General features: G+C 38.8%; 1 protein-coding gene across 4 annotated transcripts in view; it reads left to right on the top strand.

Moving 5' to 3' along the window:
- MYOM1 (myomesin 1) overlaps positions 1-14,818 on the top strand; it is an 80,482-nt gene that overhangs the window by 42,961 nt on the left and 22,703 nt on the right. For 3 of the 4 annotated variants that reach the window (XM_056330081.1, XM_056330078.1, XM_056330079.1), the window contains 9 exons: positions 2,019-2,140; positions 3,044-3,367; positions 4,983-5,179; positions 5,953-6,079; positions 6,804-6,988; positions 8,045-8,159; positions 12,597-12,753; positions 13,687-13,793; positions 13,915-13,959. In XM_056330081.1, coding sequence (XP_056186056.1) covers positions 2,019-2,140; positions 3,044-3,367; positions 4,983-5,179; positions 5,953-6,079; positions 6,804-6,988; positions 8,045-8,159; positions 12,597-12,753; positions 13,687-13,793; positions 13,915-13,959 — 1,379 coding nt within the window. The remainder of the gene's footprint in view (positions 1-2,018; positions 2,141-3,043; positions 3,368-4,982; positions 5,180-5,952; positions 6,080-6,803; positions 6,989-8,044; positions 8,160-12,596; positions 12,754-13,686; positions 13,794-13,914; positions 13,960-14,818) is intronic. The other variant, XM_056330080.1, reaches the window with a different exon arrangement.

The raw sequence follows: 14,818 nt of genomic DNA, 5'->3' as shown, positions 1-14,818 counted from the left end.
TCAAGGGGGAAGGAAACATGTACATTGCTAGTGAAGAAAAGAGAAGCAGCTCACTAGTTCTAGCTGTTTTACAGCCTATCAGTTTGATGAAAAACAGTACAGTGAGGAATGACTGAAGTTACAAATGCGGAAGACTGCATAATGTTTGGAAGCAAAGTCCTTTGTTTTGGAAGACTGCTGTTAACATTTCTGGACTGTGTATCTAGAATGTCAGGAGGACATGTGGACTATATCACACTAACAATATTGCTTTCTAACTGCTCTTGCAATTATCAAGATACTAATGAACACTCTTAAATATTGGGTGTAAACTCACATTGCTTACTGACATGAAGCTCAGTCTGCAGTCAGAAGAAATAATCAAGATTTAAAACTTTGCAAGCTAAATCAGGTTTGGTTTTATTTGAATGAGGATGTAATCTTCAGAGTCTAAAGGAGTAACTGCAAAAATTGATCACAAGTGGATTAATGTCAATCCAGAAGCAGTCCCTGTTTGTTATGACTGATTATGCTTATTTGTAATTGCTATCCATGACAACATTTATCGCAATAAGTAACACTCTGCTAAATACCCTTGGACCAATTTTATTGTTTAGAAGGGCACTGTAAATGCTTAGTATATCAAAAGTACCTAAACCCCCACTTGCTTGAACACAAGCACAACAATTTCCTTTAAGTATTTTGTGCATTTATATTGCAACAGTTGTATGTGGTAATATTATATACTTCTATGATTTATATTGTGGTTGCATCAAGTATTGGTGAAGTTTCATGTTGCTTTCTGATGTTAAAATATGAAATGTGATCTTTATTCATTGTAGAAATAAAAATATTGTTCTGAGTTTCTATATACTGTGATATTACTACACTGCTTAGGTTCCTATCACTGCATTTTTAGTCAGTGCAATATAATGTATGATGCAGTCAGGCACAGGCTGTCTGTAAATTCTAGCTGAGTCAGTCTCAAGGCATTAGCTGTAGCTCATAGTTTGCATTATGCAGTATATTTTGATCTTCTGAAATATGTTTTCTGCACACATCCTAGTTAAAGCAAATGATTTGGAAAAGTCTGGTTGAATGGGCAGGGAAGATTCTGCTCTGAAAATTTTGATTCAGGTTTTATTTTTTTCACTACAATAAAATTTTCATTTTTGAATATTGTTTTCCATGTTATATTTGCTTTGTACATCATTGCATGATGTCAGCATTGCTAGTGGAAGATGTGACATTATGAAGCAGAACAAAATAAAAGTAATGTGAAATAAAATACACTGAAAATACCTATTGAAAAATAAATGTTGTTTTAAATAAAGTATTTACATTCCCCCAACTCATTTTTTCTGAAAGAAATTATTCCTGTCTTGGGAAATTTCGTGTTTTCAGGGTGAATACCAGAGAAAATTGGTGAGTGTTTTTCATGTAATCATTAGGCAATCCAGTAGAAAAAATATTTTAATAAAAGAGTTTGTCTGACTTAGATTATTGTGCCATGTACGAAAGCAAGAAAGTGAAATTAAAAAATCAGACACTGCATAGCTCTTGCACAATACCCTATAATTTTTTTTGAACACTGCAATTTTTCATTTATGATTGGAAGTGAATTATGGGAACTTGCGCTACAGGTGTCTTTTAGTTATGAAGATATCCCACAAGAAAATACAGAGCTTATGTCTGCAGATTTTTGCATTGTTTCCATTAGAAAGTATGGATTGTACATAATAACAGAAGTAAGTTAGACCCTCTAGCAACACAAAAACTTGTGTATTCTTAAGAAGGAAAGACTGTTGATAAATGGTATGTCTGAAGAGACATGGTTTTAGATATTATCTTTGTTGCATGTGTGAGGTGCTTAGATACTTTCTGCATTCTCTGACATTCATTTAAGTGACTGGGGTCATGGTTTATCCTCAGTTTTCAGAAACCAGAATACATTTTATGGAAGAAATGCTTTATTTTCCTCTTAAGTTTTTTTAATATTCTTCATACTTTCTAAGTATTCCTTCACTGGTTTACTTTAGATTCATTTGCCATGGGCTCGTCAATGGTGAGAAGTACATTTTCAGAGTCAGAGCTGTTAATGCAGCGGGGCTCAGTGAATTTTCACAGGATTCAGAGCCTATAGAAGTGCAAGCAGCCATTGGTAAGCTATTTTCCATTGCTCTTTTCAATTATAAATATGTTGGGGTTTAATTAAGTAAAGATGTTTTCAGCAACTATTTGTAACTAATTGTTTTGTTTTACAATGCTATCCACAAATAATAATTTATCCATAGATCTTATGGTCTCACAGTCATAGTTTCACAGTCACTGCACTCTTGTAGACTGTTCACCTTCAACATCCAGTCTTCTTCAGGTGTTTCTTGTGAACCACTGTAAGAGAGCACTGCCAAGTTCACTTCATAGGTATCCTGGAAAATGGAATGGCATTCTGATTCTGTAATGTGGTATTTATCACCTCTAATGCACACATCCTATATACCATCAGTTACTAAGAAATTTGTTTCCATACCTAAATCTAATAATCAGTGCAATGTGTCTTTTGTAAACCTTCTATAACCCTGTGTGTTCTCCCTTTGTTGATTAATTATTTCTGTTTACCACTGCCTGAACTAATCCATAAAGATTAATGAGATTATCGAGCCACAATAAGTTGTGTGTCTGCAACACCCTCACTCATTTGTATCAAAACCATGTACCTCACAGCCTTAGAGCACAGAGATACAGCCTATGGCAATTTTATGAAATCATCTTGAAAGGATCAGAAATATGACTTGGAAGATCTGATACAAAAAAAAATGTAGCCAATGTAGATTACTATTAACTTTCCATATTTATCCTGCTTTGCTTGTGAGCAAGTTGAGAGGTATTAGGTGCATTTCAAATTTTTGTGAATGCAAGCTTAACGTTTTGCATGTAAAACCTGTGATTTGTCATACTTTGGCTGTATTGTTCACTGTATGCATTTCTTTGTTCTGTTGACTAAATGAAGAAAAAACAATATATTCTAATTCAAAATGTCTTTGCTGTTTTCTGGCAATTATAGGGGGAGGATTGCTTCATGGTGTGTGTCCTGAACTGAGTGGTAAAGCTGGTGGACTAACAGACTGCACTATCAGCTGGGAAGGCATGCATGAGTCCTCCCAGCCTATCTTTGACACAGATGCTTTGCTAAAATGCAATGCTAAATTTAATAAAGACACACTACCCAGTAGCTCTGACAAACTGGGGAGAACAGGAGACAATAACATGAGAGAAATGGTTAAAGATGCTGTCACATCTGCACCACAAAATATTGCTGCTAAGCAGGCAAGTAAGTCTCGACCTGGGAATCTTTTGACACTGGAAAAAGTGACAAAGAAAGATACAGGTGAGAGTTAATAAAATAAATAGATTTCACTGCTTTGTTACATCCACTTCAGACAGTTATAACCTCTGCTTGTCCATGCCACAAGTGAAAGCGCTCTCCAGTGATGCATCTTCTATCAGACCCATTAATTACATGCTCCGTTAAGATCATTGTGCATGGAATGGTATTGGAGACCACTTTACAAACTTAGTGACTACTGAAAGCGAAACCTACAAATCTGTTTACTAATTTAATAGCTTGCTTGACTACATATTAATGTATTATTTCTAAGTCACTTCAGTAATTTGTTAGGTGTTTTGTTACCTAGCCTCTGGGTTATGTATGTGTGAAGGAAAAAAAATTTGATTAGGATGGTAAGCATGGAAATCTGTGTTCTGTTAGGATGTATGAAGATCCTTTGTGGATTTATGCCTAAGCTACAGCTTATCCTGTGAGACACAGTGCTAATGAACATTGTGTTGTATCTCTGACTGACAGCAATATGTAGTGAGGAAAACCTATCAAGTTGCAGGTACACACACAAAATCGTGTTTTATGTTGTCAACACCTAGATACCCATTGTGCCTGAGAAATGTGGAGGCTTGAATTTCATATAGGTCCTGGTACCTGGCCAGTGAACTGAATTCCTCCCCAGGCCTCTGAAGTGAGACTCAAAAGTCTTATGCAAAGCACTGAAGAGAAAATGAAGTGGAGGCGCCTGGGGCTAGCTGGCACTGACATAAAACATGAAAGAGAAAAGGAAACATCTACGATGTAGGATTTCTATCAAAAGAACTTAAGGGTCACAAGTAGGGCTCTTCACTGGTCCATGACATATTGGGTGTGGGCAAGCATTTCCCCACTAGATACAGAAAAGTCTTTATAAGAAAATGGGTTGGGATGAAGTTAATGATTTCTGTGTTGTTAAAAAAAAAGTGAAATTAAAGAAAGAGACTAAAGAGACTATGCCACAGATTTTTTAGTGTAAGTTCCAGTAACAGACATGTTCCCTTTCTGGTCAGTCTACAGTGCCTATGATCACACTTCCTTCCACTAAAGGTAAGATCATGTGATGGGTGCAATGATAAAATTTGCACAGTGTGTAAATTTAAAAGAAAAAAAACAAAAAAAAAGAATGAACAGATAAAGTCCATTCTCGGAAGGGAAGAATGTGGGCCTATTTAAAAAAAAGATACAACAATCAATACAACAAATATTGTATGTGTGAAAAAAGGGTTTGTTTTCAGCAAAAGAAACCAAATCATTGCATCTCCATTTTTTTTTACTTTTCCTGTAATATTAGTTTTAGTTCCTCATTCTTCACAGTTTTGAAGCGAGTCGTGAGCACTTACATCAGAGCTGCAACTGCAACACATTTTTTCACTATGTATCAGCTTGCTTCTCAAAAAACAAACAATCCTGAAAACTAATTCCTGTGCAGTTTAGACTTCTTCAATTGGTTTATGGAAGCTTTTATCCTGCGTTTCTTATTTCAGCTCCAGAAATTTCCCTTGACCACATAAATATTGTCCTAATTAGGAAATGCAGGATGGGAGCCACCTGAATACGGTAGCTGAATGCCAGTCTAACTATCAAAATATAACTTCCTATTTATGTATTATTCACATTGAAACAGCTGCTCCATCTCCACCTTATGACATCACGATACTTGAGAGTGTTCGTGACTCGATGGTATTGGGATGGAAACAACCTAAAGTCGTTGGTGGAACAGAAATTACCGGCTACTACGTGAATTATCGTGAAGTGGTTGATGGAGTTCCTGGGAAATGGATGGAAGCCAACATCAAGGCCATTAGTGAAAGGGCGTACAGGGTAAGAGGTTAATTTCTGTTATTGCTGTGGGTGCAGATAATATTTCCAAAACAGACCTCAAAAGCAGATTCAGATGAATTATGATTCAGTGTACAGATTGCTGTTCAGAGGGTTTTATATCTGTGATAACAAATTTATTTAGCTCTGTTAAACGTCTGTGCAAAATGGTCTGTGCACTTACCTGTTAGTCTGGCACCAACTGTCATCTGTGAATTCACTACTCTAGACATAGTCTGATCTTTTGTAAGTCAGCCCCTCACAACAAATGGCATTCCTACTGGGCTTGGTGGACCTACCCCAGTGCTTGCTGGTGCTGGAACCAGCTCTGTGCCAGCTGTGTTCTGTGATCACTTCTTGACCCAATTTAAAGACAGAGCTAGCTACAACCTTGTTGAGCTGCTTCACAAATGAAAAGCACTGCCAGGACTGAGTTGCACCCCACTGTGAGGACACCTCTTGCCTTAAGTGAATTTACTCTGTATTAAGAGACAGATTAATGTGATTGTTGAGCAATACCCTGCTCCCTCCCTGGCTACCAAAGTGTCTATCAATAGGAAAAAGGTTACAATTAGAGCATGCCAAGACCACTCATGTATGCTCCATTGTGGATTAGGGGAAAAGCCAAGATAGTTATTGCTTTATGTATGATGTCAATAATGCTTTCATCTATTCAGGCACTTAAAAGCACACTCATGGGTTCAATAATTGTCATTGAGACTTTTTTCTAAAGCCGTAATCCAAAGTCAATAAGTACCATCTCGTTAATTCTGCAGATTCAAAACCTGAAGGAAAACATGGTGTACCAGTTCCAGGTGGCTGCTGCTAACCTGGCTGGGGTTGGGACACCCTCCCTACCCAGCCAGCCCTTCAAATGTGAAGAATGGACCATTGCTGTACCTGGTAGGATCCTGAGTGGGAACTGGAGGTTACTCACAGCCCAAGGGTGCTCTGCAGTCGGTTGCCTAAGTTCTCAATGCTTTCAGTTTCCAGGGGAGTCAGTGGGCACTGAAGTTCATACCTAGGCTTGAATCTCCATCACTTTGATTTAGTACATTTACAATGATACATTAAACAATCCGTGTTTAATCAGTAGCATTTTACAAGCAGCTTGTATTTTCTTTATCTTTCCTGCTTGGCTCCTGAACTGTGTCTGCCACTTTGCTTCCTAGTTTAAATGGTAGGCATAAATACCTGTCTAAGGTACAGGGCAGAGAAGAATGAGGTCCTGCAACCCTTGTCTCTGGTCAAGATTGCTGGCCTTTTAACACTAGTTGAAATGAATGAGAACAACCTTCATTGACTTCAGTGGACTTTAGAGCAGTCCTTGAAGCAGCACATTAGCTTAATAATTAACTTATTTCCCTGAGTTTGGAGATTACTTATTTGTTTTGTTTGTTCATAAATATTTGATCAAGATACCAGCCTCAACGATTTTTTGGTTTTTGGGCTAGTCTTTTTAATAGGCATGGGTTGTATTTATATCAGGTCTAGATATGATACAGAGGAGCTGTACATATTATGTCAGCTCTAGGTGTACAACATGGTGTCTGGTTTTGTTTCTGAAGTCTGCACTAGCTCCTTTGGGATTTGTTTTGATATCACAACTTCAGCTTTTACCTTTCAGGGCCACCCCATGATGTCACATGCACAGAAGTTAGGAAGGACTCTTTGGTTTTACTGTGGAAGGAACCAGTTTATACTGGTCGTAGTCCCATAGTTGGTTATTATGTTGATATGAAGGAAACTGAAGCAAAGGAGGAACACTGGAAAAGTGTCAATGAGAAGCCACTTCAAAAGAAATTCTTGAAGGTAAATTGCTTAAGATTCAAATACTGGTATAACAGTATAACCTTGAAGAAGTCAGCCTTCAATAGCATCTTCCTGTGCTGATCATGGTTCCATTTAATAAAAGACATAGTAGTCTATGTTGTGCCAAGGATATATACTTGTAATGCCTGTATAGTCAGAGAAGACAGTAACTCAGAAGACAACCTGGTATGACAAGGCTAAAAATAAAAGAAAGCACTGCTAAACCCAAATACCACTCTTGTAACACAGGAGGCATCCCTAGCATTTTCTGGTTCAAGAGCAAGATAGGTATGGCAACAGATGGCACAAAACCAGATGCCATGATAATGTGGCAGGTGATCATTTCTAATAGAAAGTACCTTCTCACATTTCACAGCAAGTTAAACCCAAGCTTTTTGTACTATTATGCTACATCATTTTGTGGAATGACTTCTAAATTAGGGTTCAGCAGTATCTCAGTTCTAGAGATATGTCTGAAGTAGTTTTGCTATTTGTATGCTTTTCAGAATATTTGAAAGACAACTCATTTTAAAGTGTGATCCTTTTATATAGGTTTAAAAGGAGTATCCACAGATGTTATAATGTCAGTATGATTCCTGAAGTCACTATAATTAAATCTGTACAATTAAATGCCCTTCTGTTTCTGAATAGGTGTGGCTGCCACTTATTACCCTGATAATTTCATTTTTAAAAGCCAGATCTACCTGCAGTAAAAGACTATGATGTTTCAGAGGTCAAAGTACATGAGTTAAAAACATCCTGTTCCAATAACAATGCTCCTTTTGCAAAGAAATCGATGACAGTGATGACGCTGTCTAAACGTTAGCTATGCATACAAGGAAAGAGCAAGCCATACAGATTAGTCATGTCACTATGGAACTGGAAAAAAAAAAAAGAGGAAGAAATATTTGTCCACTGTAAAAGAAGGGGGAAAAAAAAAAAAGAAAAAAAAAGAAAGGAAATATAACTATCAACTATCCAGACTGATCTGTAATAAGTGTGGAATTAAAATCAGTGTTTTGTAACACATAGTGTATGTATATTTGCTTCCTCCAGATAGGTGGCCTAAAACAAGGTGTGAGCTATGTGTTCCGTGTGCGGGCAACAAACCAAGCTGGTGTTGGGAAACCATCTGATGTCACAGATCCTGTCGTAGCTGAAACACGACCAGGTTTGTTAGAAATACTTCCTCTTTTTCATCATATTTAAACAGGTTCCTGTTTGTGTGATGTGTTTGCACACGGGCTGCATGCAGTTTGACCCCCCTCAAGTAAAACTTTTTTACTAAGCAGGAAATGAGTTAAGGGTAATATTTGACTTTCATGTCTGGTATATTTTAAGGTCAGAACAGATTGTCTAACACATCCAGGGATACAAAAATACAATAAAGCTGTAAGATTTGCATATAGCTATAGATAGATGCATAAGCAGAGGACCCACCAAGATCAGCTTGACCAAAAAAGGGTACAATTGTATATTTTGCCTTTCCTATAGTAAACTGGTTGTTTATGCTTTATCGTTCTCCTTTCTTTAACTTCTGTAATATGTCTGAGGAAAGAAAGGGTAAAAGAAATTACTTTTTTTCCCTTGGCCTTTAAAATAAAGATTTCAAAAATGTAATGAAGTCACTTTGGAGGCCTCTCTCAGTAGGAATTCAAGTGCAACTTGCTGGAGTCATCCTTGAAGGCTGGCTCCAGCGTGGCTATAATGCCAGCAAGAAACACAGGAACTGGTGCAGAGGCAGAATCTCCACACCTGGAATTTCAGAAAACTTCTGAGTTTTATTTAGCTGTACAGGTAACATAAGTGACTTTGATCGAAGTCAACACCTTTTTGTCACTAGGTCCCTAACAGAAAACACAAGCATGGGCTTATGGCTTAGTCATCTATAGACTATTTTAGAAGTGGAGGGTCCTACAAGGTGGAGAAACAAACTCCCCGATATTTTAACCAAATCTGGTATAAGGTCAGTATGATGCAAGAAGGTACAGAGGTACAACCCAGCCTGGATCCACCACACACCCTTTTTCCCCTGACAAGTTCCCTTCCTTCAGCTGCAGATTTTCATACCTGATCCCACCTGGGAAGATTTCTAAGAGCCTTACAAGGACAGGAACGGAGGCAGGAGCGGGCTGTGGGCAGGCAGCGGGCAGGCAGGGCAGCGCGGGGGCCTGGGGCAGTGGGGCACGGGGAGCACAAGTGGCAGCGTGGGGGCACAGGCGAAGGAGGTCCCTAGCTGGGCAAACAGCCGACTGACCTGTCTGCACAGTCAGGCTGATAGCTGCTCCTGCCTGGAGGAACAGTCGGGTTTTATTTGGGGTGGTATTGACTGTGAGGTGTTGAGCAGCCATCACTGCCCATCAACAGTTCCCATTCCCACCTGGCTGCCTCAGGAGCATTTCCTTGGGATCATTCCCCTGCTTCTGACTCCCAGGTCCATTTTTACATCTCCTATTCCTGCAGCAGCACTGGCCCAGCTCTTATAAATGCCTGGTCTTTATGTCCAGGGTAATCCTGAGGCTGTAAGTCAAGAAAGTCTGAAAAAGGAGGTCTGAAGCTGGGGTGTAAAAGAACTGGAAAACTCAGAGTGGGGAGACTGGGGTGACTGCCTGTGAGACCATTACAATTCAAAACAACACACCAATGTAAATTTGTGAAGATGATCATCACGACAGAAAAAAAATTGTACAGTGATTTCCGTGTTCACTTAAATGAGACGCACGCCCACCTGGCAATATAAACTTGAGCAGAACATTTGGTTTACAGACCTCACCAGTAGAGAAGAAGCTACATCTTGGGATCATGGCCTTTTAGCAAGTGAGGCCAGGCTTCACAGGTGTAATGTCTGAGGGATCACCAGCAAGTCAGGGTTTGGCACAGCGAAATCTCAGGGAAGCTGGAAATGGCTTACTTGTACAAACCCGGTTGACCCATATTTTGAGCAGAGATCTGCAGATATGGCATCCCCCAAACTAATCTTCTTAAAAGTATTAAGAAAGGATAAAAGGCTAATTAAAATAATTATTTCAGAAAGCAATCTCTTGGGGAGGCTGCCACCTTTCTTACTCAAACCACACAAATCTCAAGAACAATCATACAACTTTTTAAAAATTATCACAAGTCTTTGAGTGTTGCCCAATGAATTCTGCCTTTATTACCACCCTGGATGAAGACAAAATAGTGTCAGATCTCTCTAGACAATCCCTGCTAGTATGTTGCTTTTTGGCAAATGTGTAAAATCACAAGATGACTGAGCTGTCTAATCAAAGAACGTAAGTAAATAATATCCTAAATTAAAATATTTGCATACAACTGGTACTAACTGTCTTTATCCACTGAAATGTGTAAGTATAATGATGCGATACTTTACATCTACCTTCTCCTGTTTGAAAACCACATTTAATTTTTACAGTTATCTTCTAAAATTAAATTAAAAAACCCACCCATATAAAAAAATACCAATCCAGGCTACCTTTGAACCCTAACTTTGTCTTTAGACAAAAGCACTTCAGTGTGTGTGTATATTACAGGAAGCAGGGGAAATGCAGACTGCAACTCTTCCCCATTGCTGCCCTCAGTCCTTGTGCAACTTTGTGCAAAGCAAAAATTGTGATTCTGCACCAGTCACTTGAGAAAGGCTTGAACCTCAGAAATTAATGAAACCTTGTCCTGTTCAGCTTTTCTGACTAGCTGTATTCAAAATGGTGCCGTTAACTCCAGTGTTTTGAGGCTGTCTGCTTTACCTTCATGCTACCTCTTTCCTTTTAATGCATTAAACCACTCAGATAAATGGAGATTTGATATGACATCTAAGTATTTTATTTCTTGTGATGACTTTAAGAGGCGGTCTAGGTGATATGTTGAAACCACCAAGCTGTCTAGAGGAGGGTAACTACGACTGCCTCTTTGGTTCCACTTTATAGGATAGATGGAGACCTCTAGTCAGTAATTTAAACAGATATTTTTTTTTACTCGTGTAAATATTAGAGGTAAATGCCATCATCATTTCTGAAAATAAATGCTATGTATTGTTATCATAATGAGAATGCCGTAAAACAAATATAAAACATCCTGTCCTTCAAATGAACCTTCTGGCTGTAATTCTTTGCACATTGCATAAACTGCCATAAAAAGATTCATGTGCTAATGATCTACAGGAAACTAAACATTAATGAAATGTCAAGTGATGAATTTGCATATAATAAATTAAATTATAAAAAATTTGCAAATATGTTGCTGCCTAGTAAAATATTTGTAGACCTTAGACTTCATTTATCAAATATTAGTACTTAGTGCTTCATTACTGCAAGGGTTGGTAAATAACAGTACCAAAATGGGAATATTAATCTCATCTTTCATTAAATGGTTATGCCAAATTATAAAGACTAAGAAAGCTGCATGTACACAAATTGTCATTACAGGAGCTACTCACAGTGCTGGAAAGGACCTGAATAGTATTAGGATGATGAAACAGAGATCTCCTTGTATGCTTGAGGCTCATTAAGAATTATGCTGAAAATAAAGCATTTAATCTCAATGTCAGGAATAAGGCTTTTGTCTTTAAGGTACAATACTTTGTGGAAAAGTGTGTCATTAGCATTCTGGGCAGCCCAGAATTGTCTTAGGCTAAGTAACATAACATGAGTGGCCTATTCAGATGCAAGATCCAGCTCAGAGCTGTTTGGAAAAGGAGGCTGGACGTTCTCCAGCACCTCTCAGTGCACATGCTCTCCCTGACATTCTCAGACAAGTTGTTGAAATGAAAATTAATGCCACAGATGACGGGCTTGCTGAGCCTCCCAAATCGCAGACAAAATTCCCTCAGCTTCACTAGGATGCAAGGGATCAGTATAGAGGTGCCTTTGGGTTTCTGATCTGAGATTCAGCCCCAGGGCCTTTTAGAGGACAAACTGGGTCACTTTATCCAGCTCAAGGACTGTAGGTACTGGCAAAACAGGGTGGGCGACTTAAGCAGCTAATTGCAAATATTCGCTCCCTTTGTGGGCCCAGGATTAATGCTGCAGACGGTAGCAGGGCCAGGTGCCAAGCACAGCAATTAAACCAACCTCCCGGAGTGAAGCCAGAGTCACTGAAAATGTGCCTCAGTTGCACAAGTGTGCACTGCTAGGGTAACTCCATTGTTTCCTCTTCTGCCTCCTGCACCTCTTCAAACACCCACATTTGCACACGGTATTCCCTGTAGAAGTTCTTATCTTACTAGAGAATAATAAAATCATGACGTATGACAAAAGTTCTGTCTACCCCTTACCATGGAAAATACTGCTATTTAATATTTCAAACATTTAGTGGATTTAAAAGCTTGCTTTATTTTTTTCCCTTCAGATTTTTCCGGAACAAATATCACTCTCATGTAGGCTTAGACTTGCTCAAATAAACCAGTTGATTTATGATGCTCTTTAATCTTTGGATTAGAATAAGAACAGTTCTTGTGAATCAAAAGATTGAGGATGCCAATGTTTGCAGCAGTTGATGTGCCAGCTGAGAAAATGGCAAGGATCTGTTTTAATCCACCCTATGAATGATATCTATATGCATTTGTTTCCTGGCTTCTCTGAGAAAATGGAATTGCCTTGTTCTGCTCTTTCAGGAACCAAGGAAGTGGTGGTTGATGTAGATGACAATGGAGTAATTTCCCTGAACTTTGAATGTGACCAGATGTCTCCAAACTCTGAGTTTGTTTGGTCCAAGAATTATGAACCAATTGCGGATGACTCCCGACTGAATATCGATACCAAAGGTGGAAAGTAAGAACCCTCAGGGGCAGCAATAGTTTCATGTTTGAGAGATCTAGACTGGTCACAGAAATCCATCCTTTTGGATGTATGACCTCAGTAAGAGGTACCTCTGCCTCCATTACTGTGAGGCTACTTCATGAGTATGCTGTTCTCTAGCAAGTCCACATGCAGACCATTAGGAAGTAACTTGCACAGAATGAGTCAGATCTCCTGTTTAGGCAGTTTAGTTATGTTGAGGCATAGGGAGGGAAAATCTGTCTTCTGTCAGCCTATAACCTGTTAATCAAGGCAAATTATTATTATTATTATTCCTATTGTTATTATTTTAAGTCTCCAAAGGGTAAAATTACTTGGCTGCTTGCAAAATGCTTTTGCCATGTAATACTCTCACAATTTTTGGAGGTGCTGTAATAAGCAAGACTCTCTTCTGATGGCATCACCACAGCCTGATTTGGTAACTTCTTAATGCTCTACAAGCCTACTCTGTTTCTTCAGGCTTTTAACAGAGAGGAAGAAGTGGCAAAGGCACAGGTTCAGCCTATGAAGTGCCTCTGTGCTCTTCTAGCTCTAGAAACCATACAGAAAGAAACGGTGCCTCACCACACTCATGGTATTGCATATGAAAATTGAATCAGCCTGTACTTAAATCTCCTTCCACGCTCACCCAAGACTTGACAGCGTGTTTTTAAGCATTCTTGAGCTAGGTTAAACTAGCTATCTCCAGCACTTTTGGTGCTATCTGAGAGTTGTGCCATCTCCACTTGTGCTACACGTGATAGGACCTACCCTGGTTTATACTGGCCAGAGCCCTGCATTTGCCTCTTCAGTCAGAGCAAAAGCTAATACAAGACTATTCTTATCTGGTGTTATAGACATAAGGGAAGGGGTTGGTTCAGACTGATCTCATCTTTCTATCAAAATGCTTTTTTTTTCTTCCTAAAGGTCAAAAGCTATCTTTAAGGATCTTGGAGAAGATGATTTGGGCATTTACTCTTGTGTTGTTACAGACACTGATGGAGTCTCATCAAGCCACACAATTGATGAGGAAGGTAAACACAATGTCTATTAAGCATGTCTGTTTTGCTTTCACATCTGTTTTTCCCTGCTGCTGTGTATCTCAGACCCATAAGGCATACACACCTTGTATTATTTCTTTTATGTCTTTTGCAGAAATGAAACGCCTGCTTGCTCTGAGCCATGAACGCAAATTCCCAAGTAAGTGAATCAAATATGTCTGTAGGGAAATGTTCTGCATGCAGTGGGGTATCACAAAGCTCCTGCCACCATCAGCTGGGGAAGTCACTATAGTATTTTCAAGTGAAAGGGGTTTTGCATTAAAAATCTAAGATTCCTTTATTTTTTTCTCTTTCCTTCAGTACATTTGGGTATTACTGATGTTCTTCCTGATTTGTTGCAGGCTACTGGTCTAGGCATATAGTAAGTCTGTATAACAGCTGGAGAATAAGTATCCCATTGGCTTTGTTTCTTCTGTGGAACTCAGCACACCTAACCTGATTTGAAAACCAGAATTTGAAAAATTCTCTAAGTTTGCTCCAACTGAATTTAACATAAGTTAAATTTAAGCTTAACAAAGCTGTAGTAAATTCTGCTGTAATTATATATATATATATATATATATATATGCAGAATTATCCTGACGAAATGAATTCCTCCCCTCTTTCCTGTAACACTTGACAATATGAACAACCTTCCTGCTGTTTAGGGTGGTATATTTGTCAACCCCACAGACCTTCCATACCTTTGTGATATCCTGATAGTAGCACAACTTGGTTATTTTCACTGGAATGTAATTTGAATAATTTGGAAAAAAAAAATTGGATTGTGTGATGAGTCCTGTTATACACAATGAGACAAGATGTGAACCTGGTCTCATGCTCTCCCACGGCATTCTCTTCTTTTTCATTCTAGGCACGAAAACTCTTGCTTATGTTTTAACATCCTCAGCTTTGCATATGCACTGGTGGCACCTCTGCCAACTCAGCCCACATTGCGCCTCTCAGCCCAGTCAATACTTGGATGCAGAAGTGGCCTTTTTGCCCACATCTTCTCTCTC

The sequence above is a fragment of the Falco biarmicus genome, chromosome 3, assembly GCF_023638135.1.
Source record: "Falco biarmicus isolate bFalBia1 chromosome 3, bFalBia1.pri, whole genome shotgun sequence".
NCBI lineage: Eukaryota > Metazoa > Chordata > Aves > Falconiformes > Falconidae > Falco > Falco biarmicus.
This window is presented reverse-complemented; position numbering and strand designations above follow the sequence as displayed.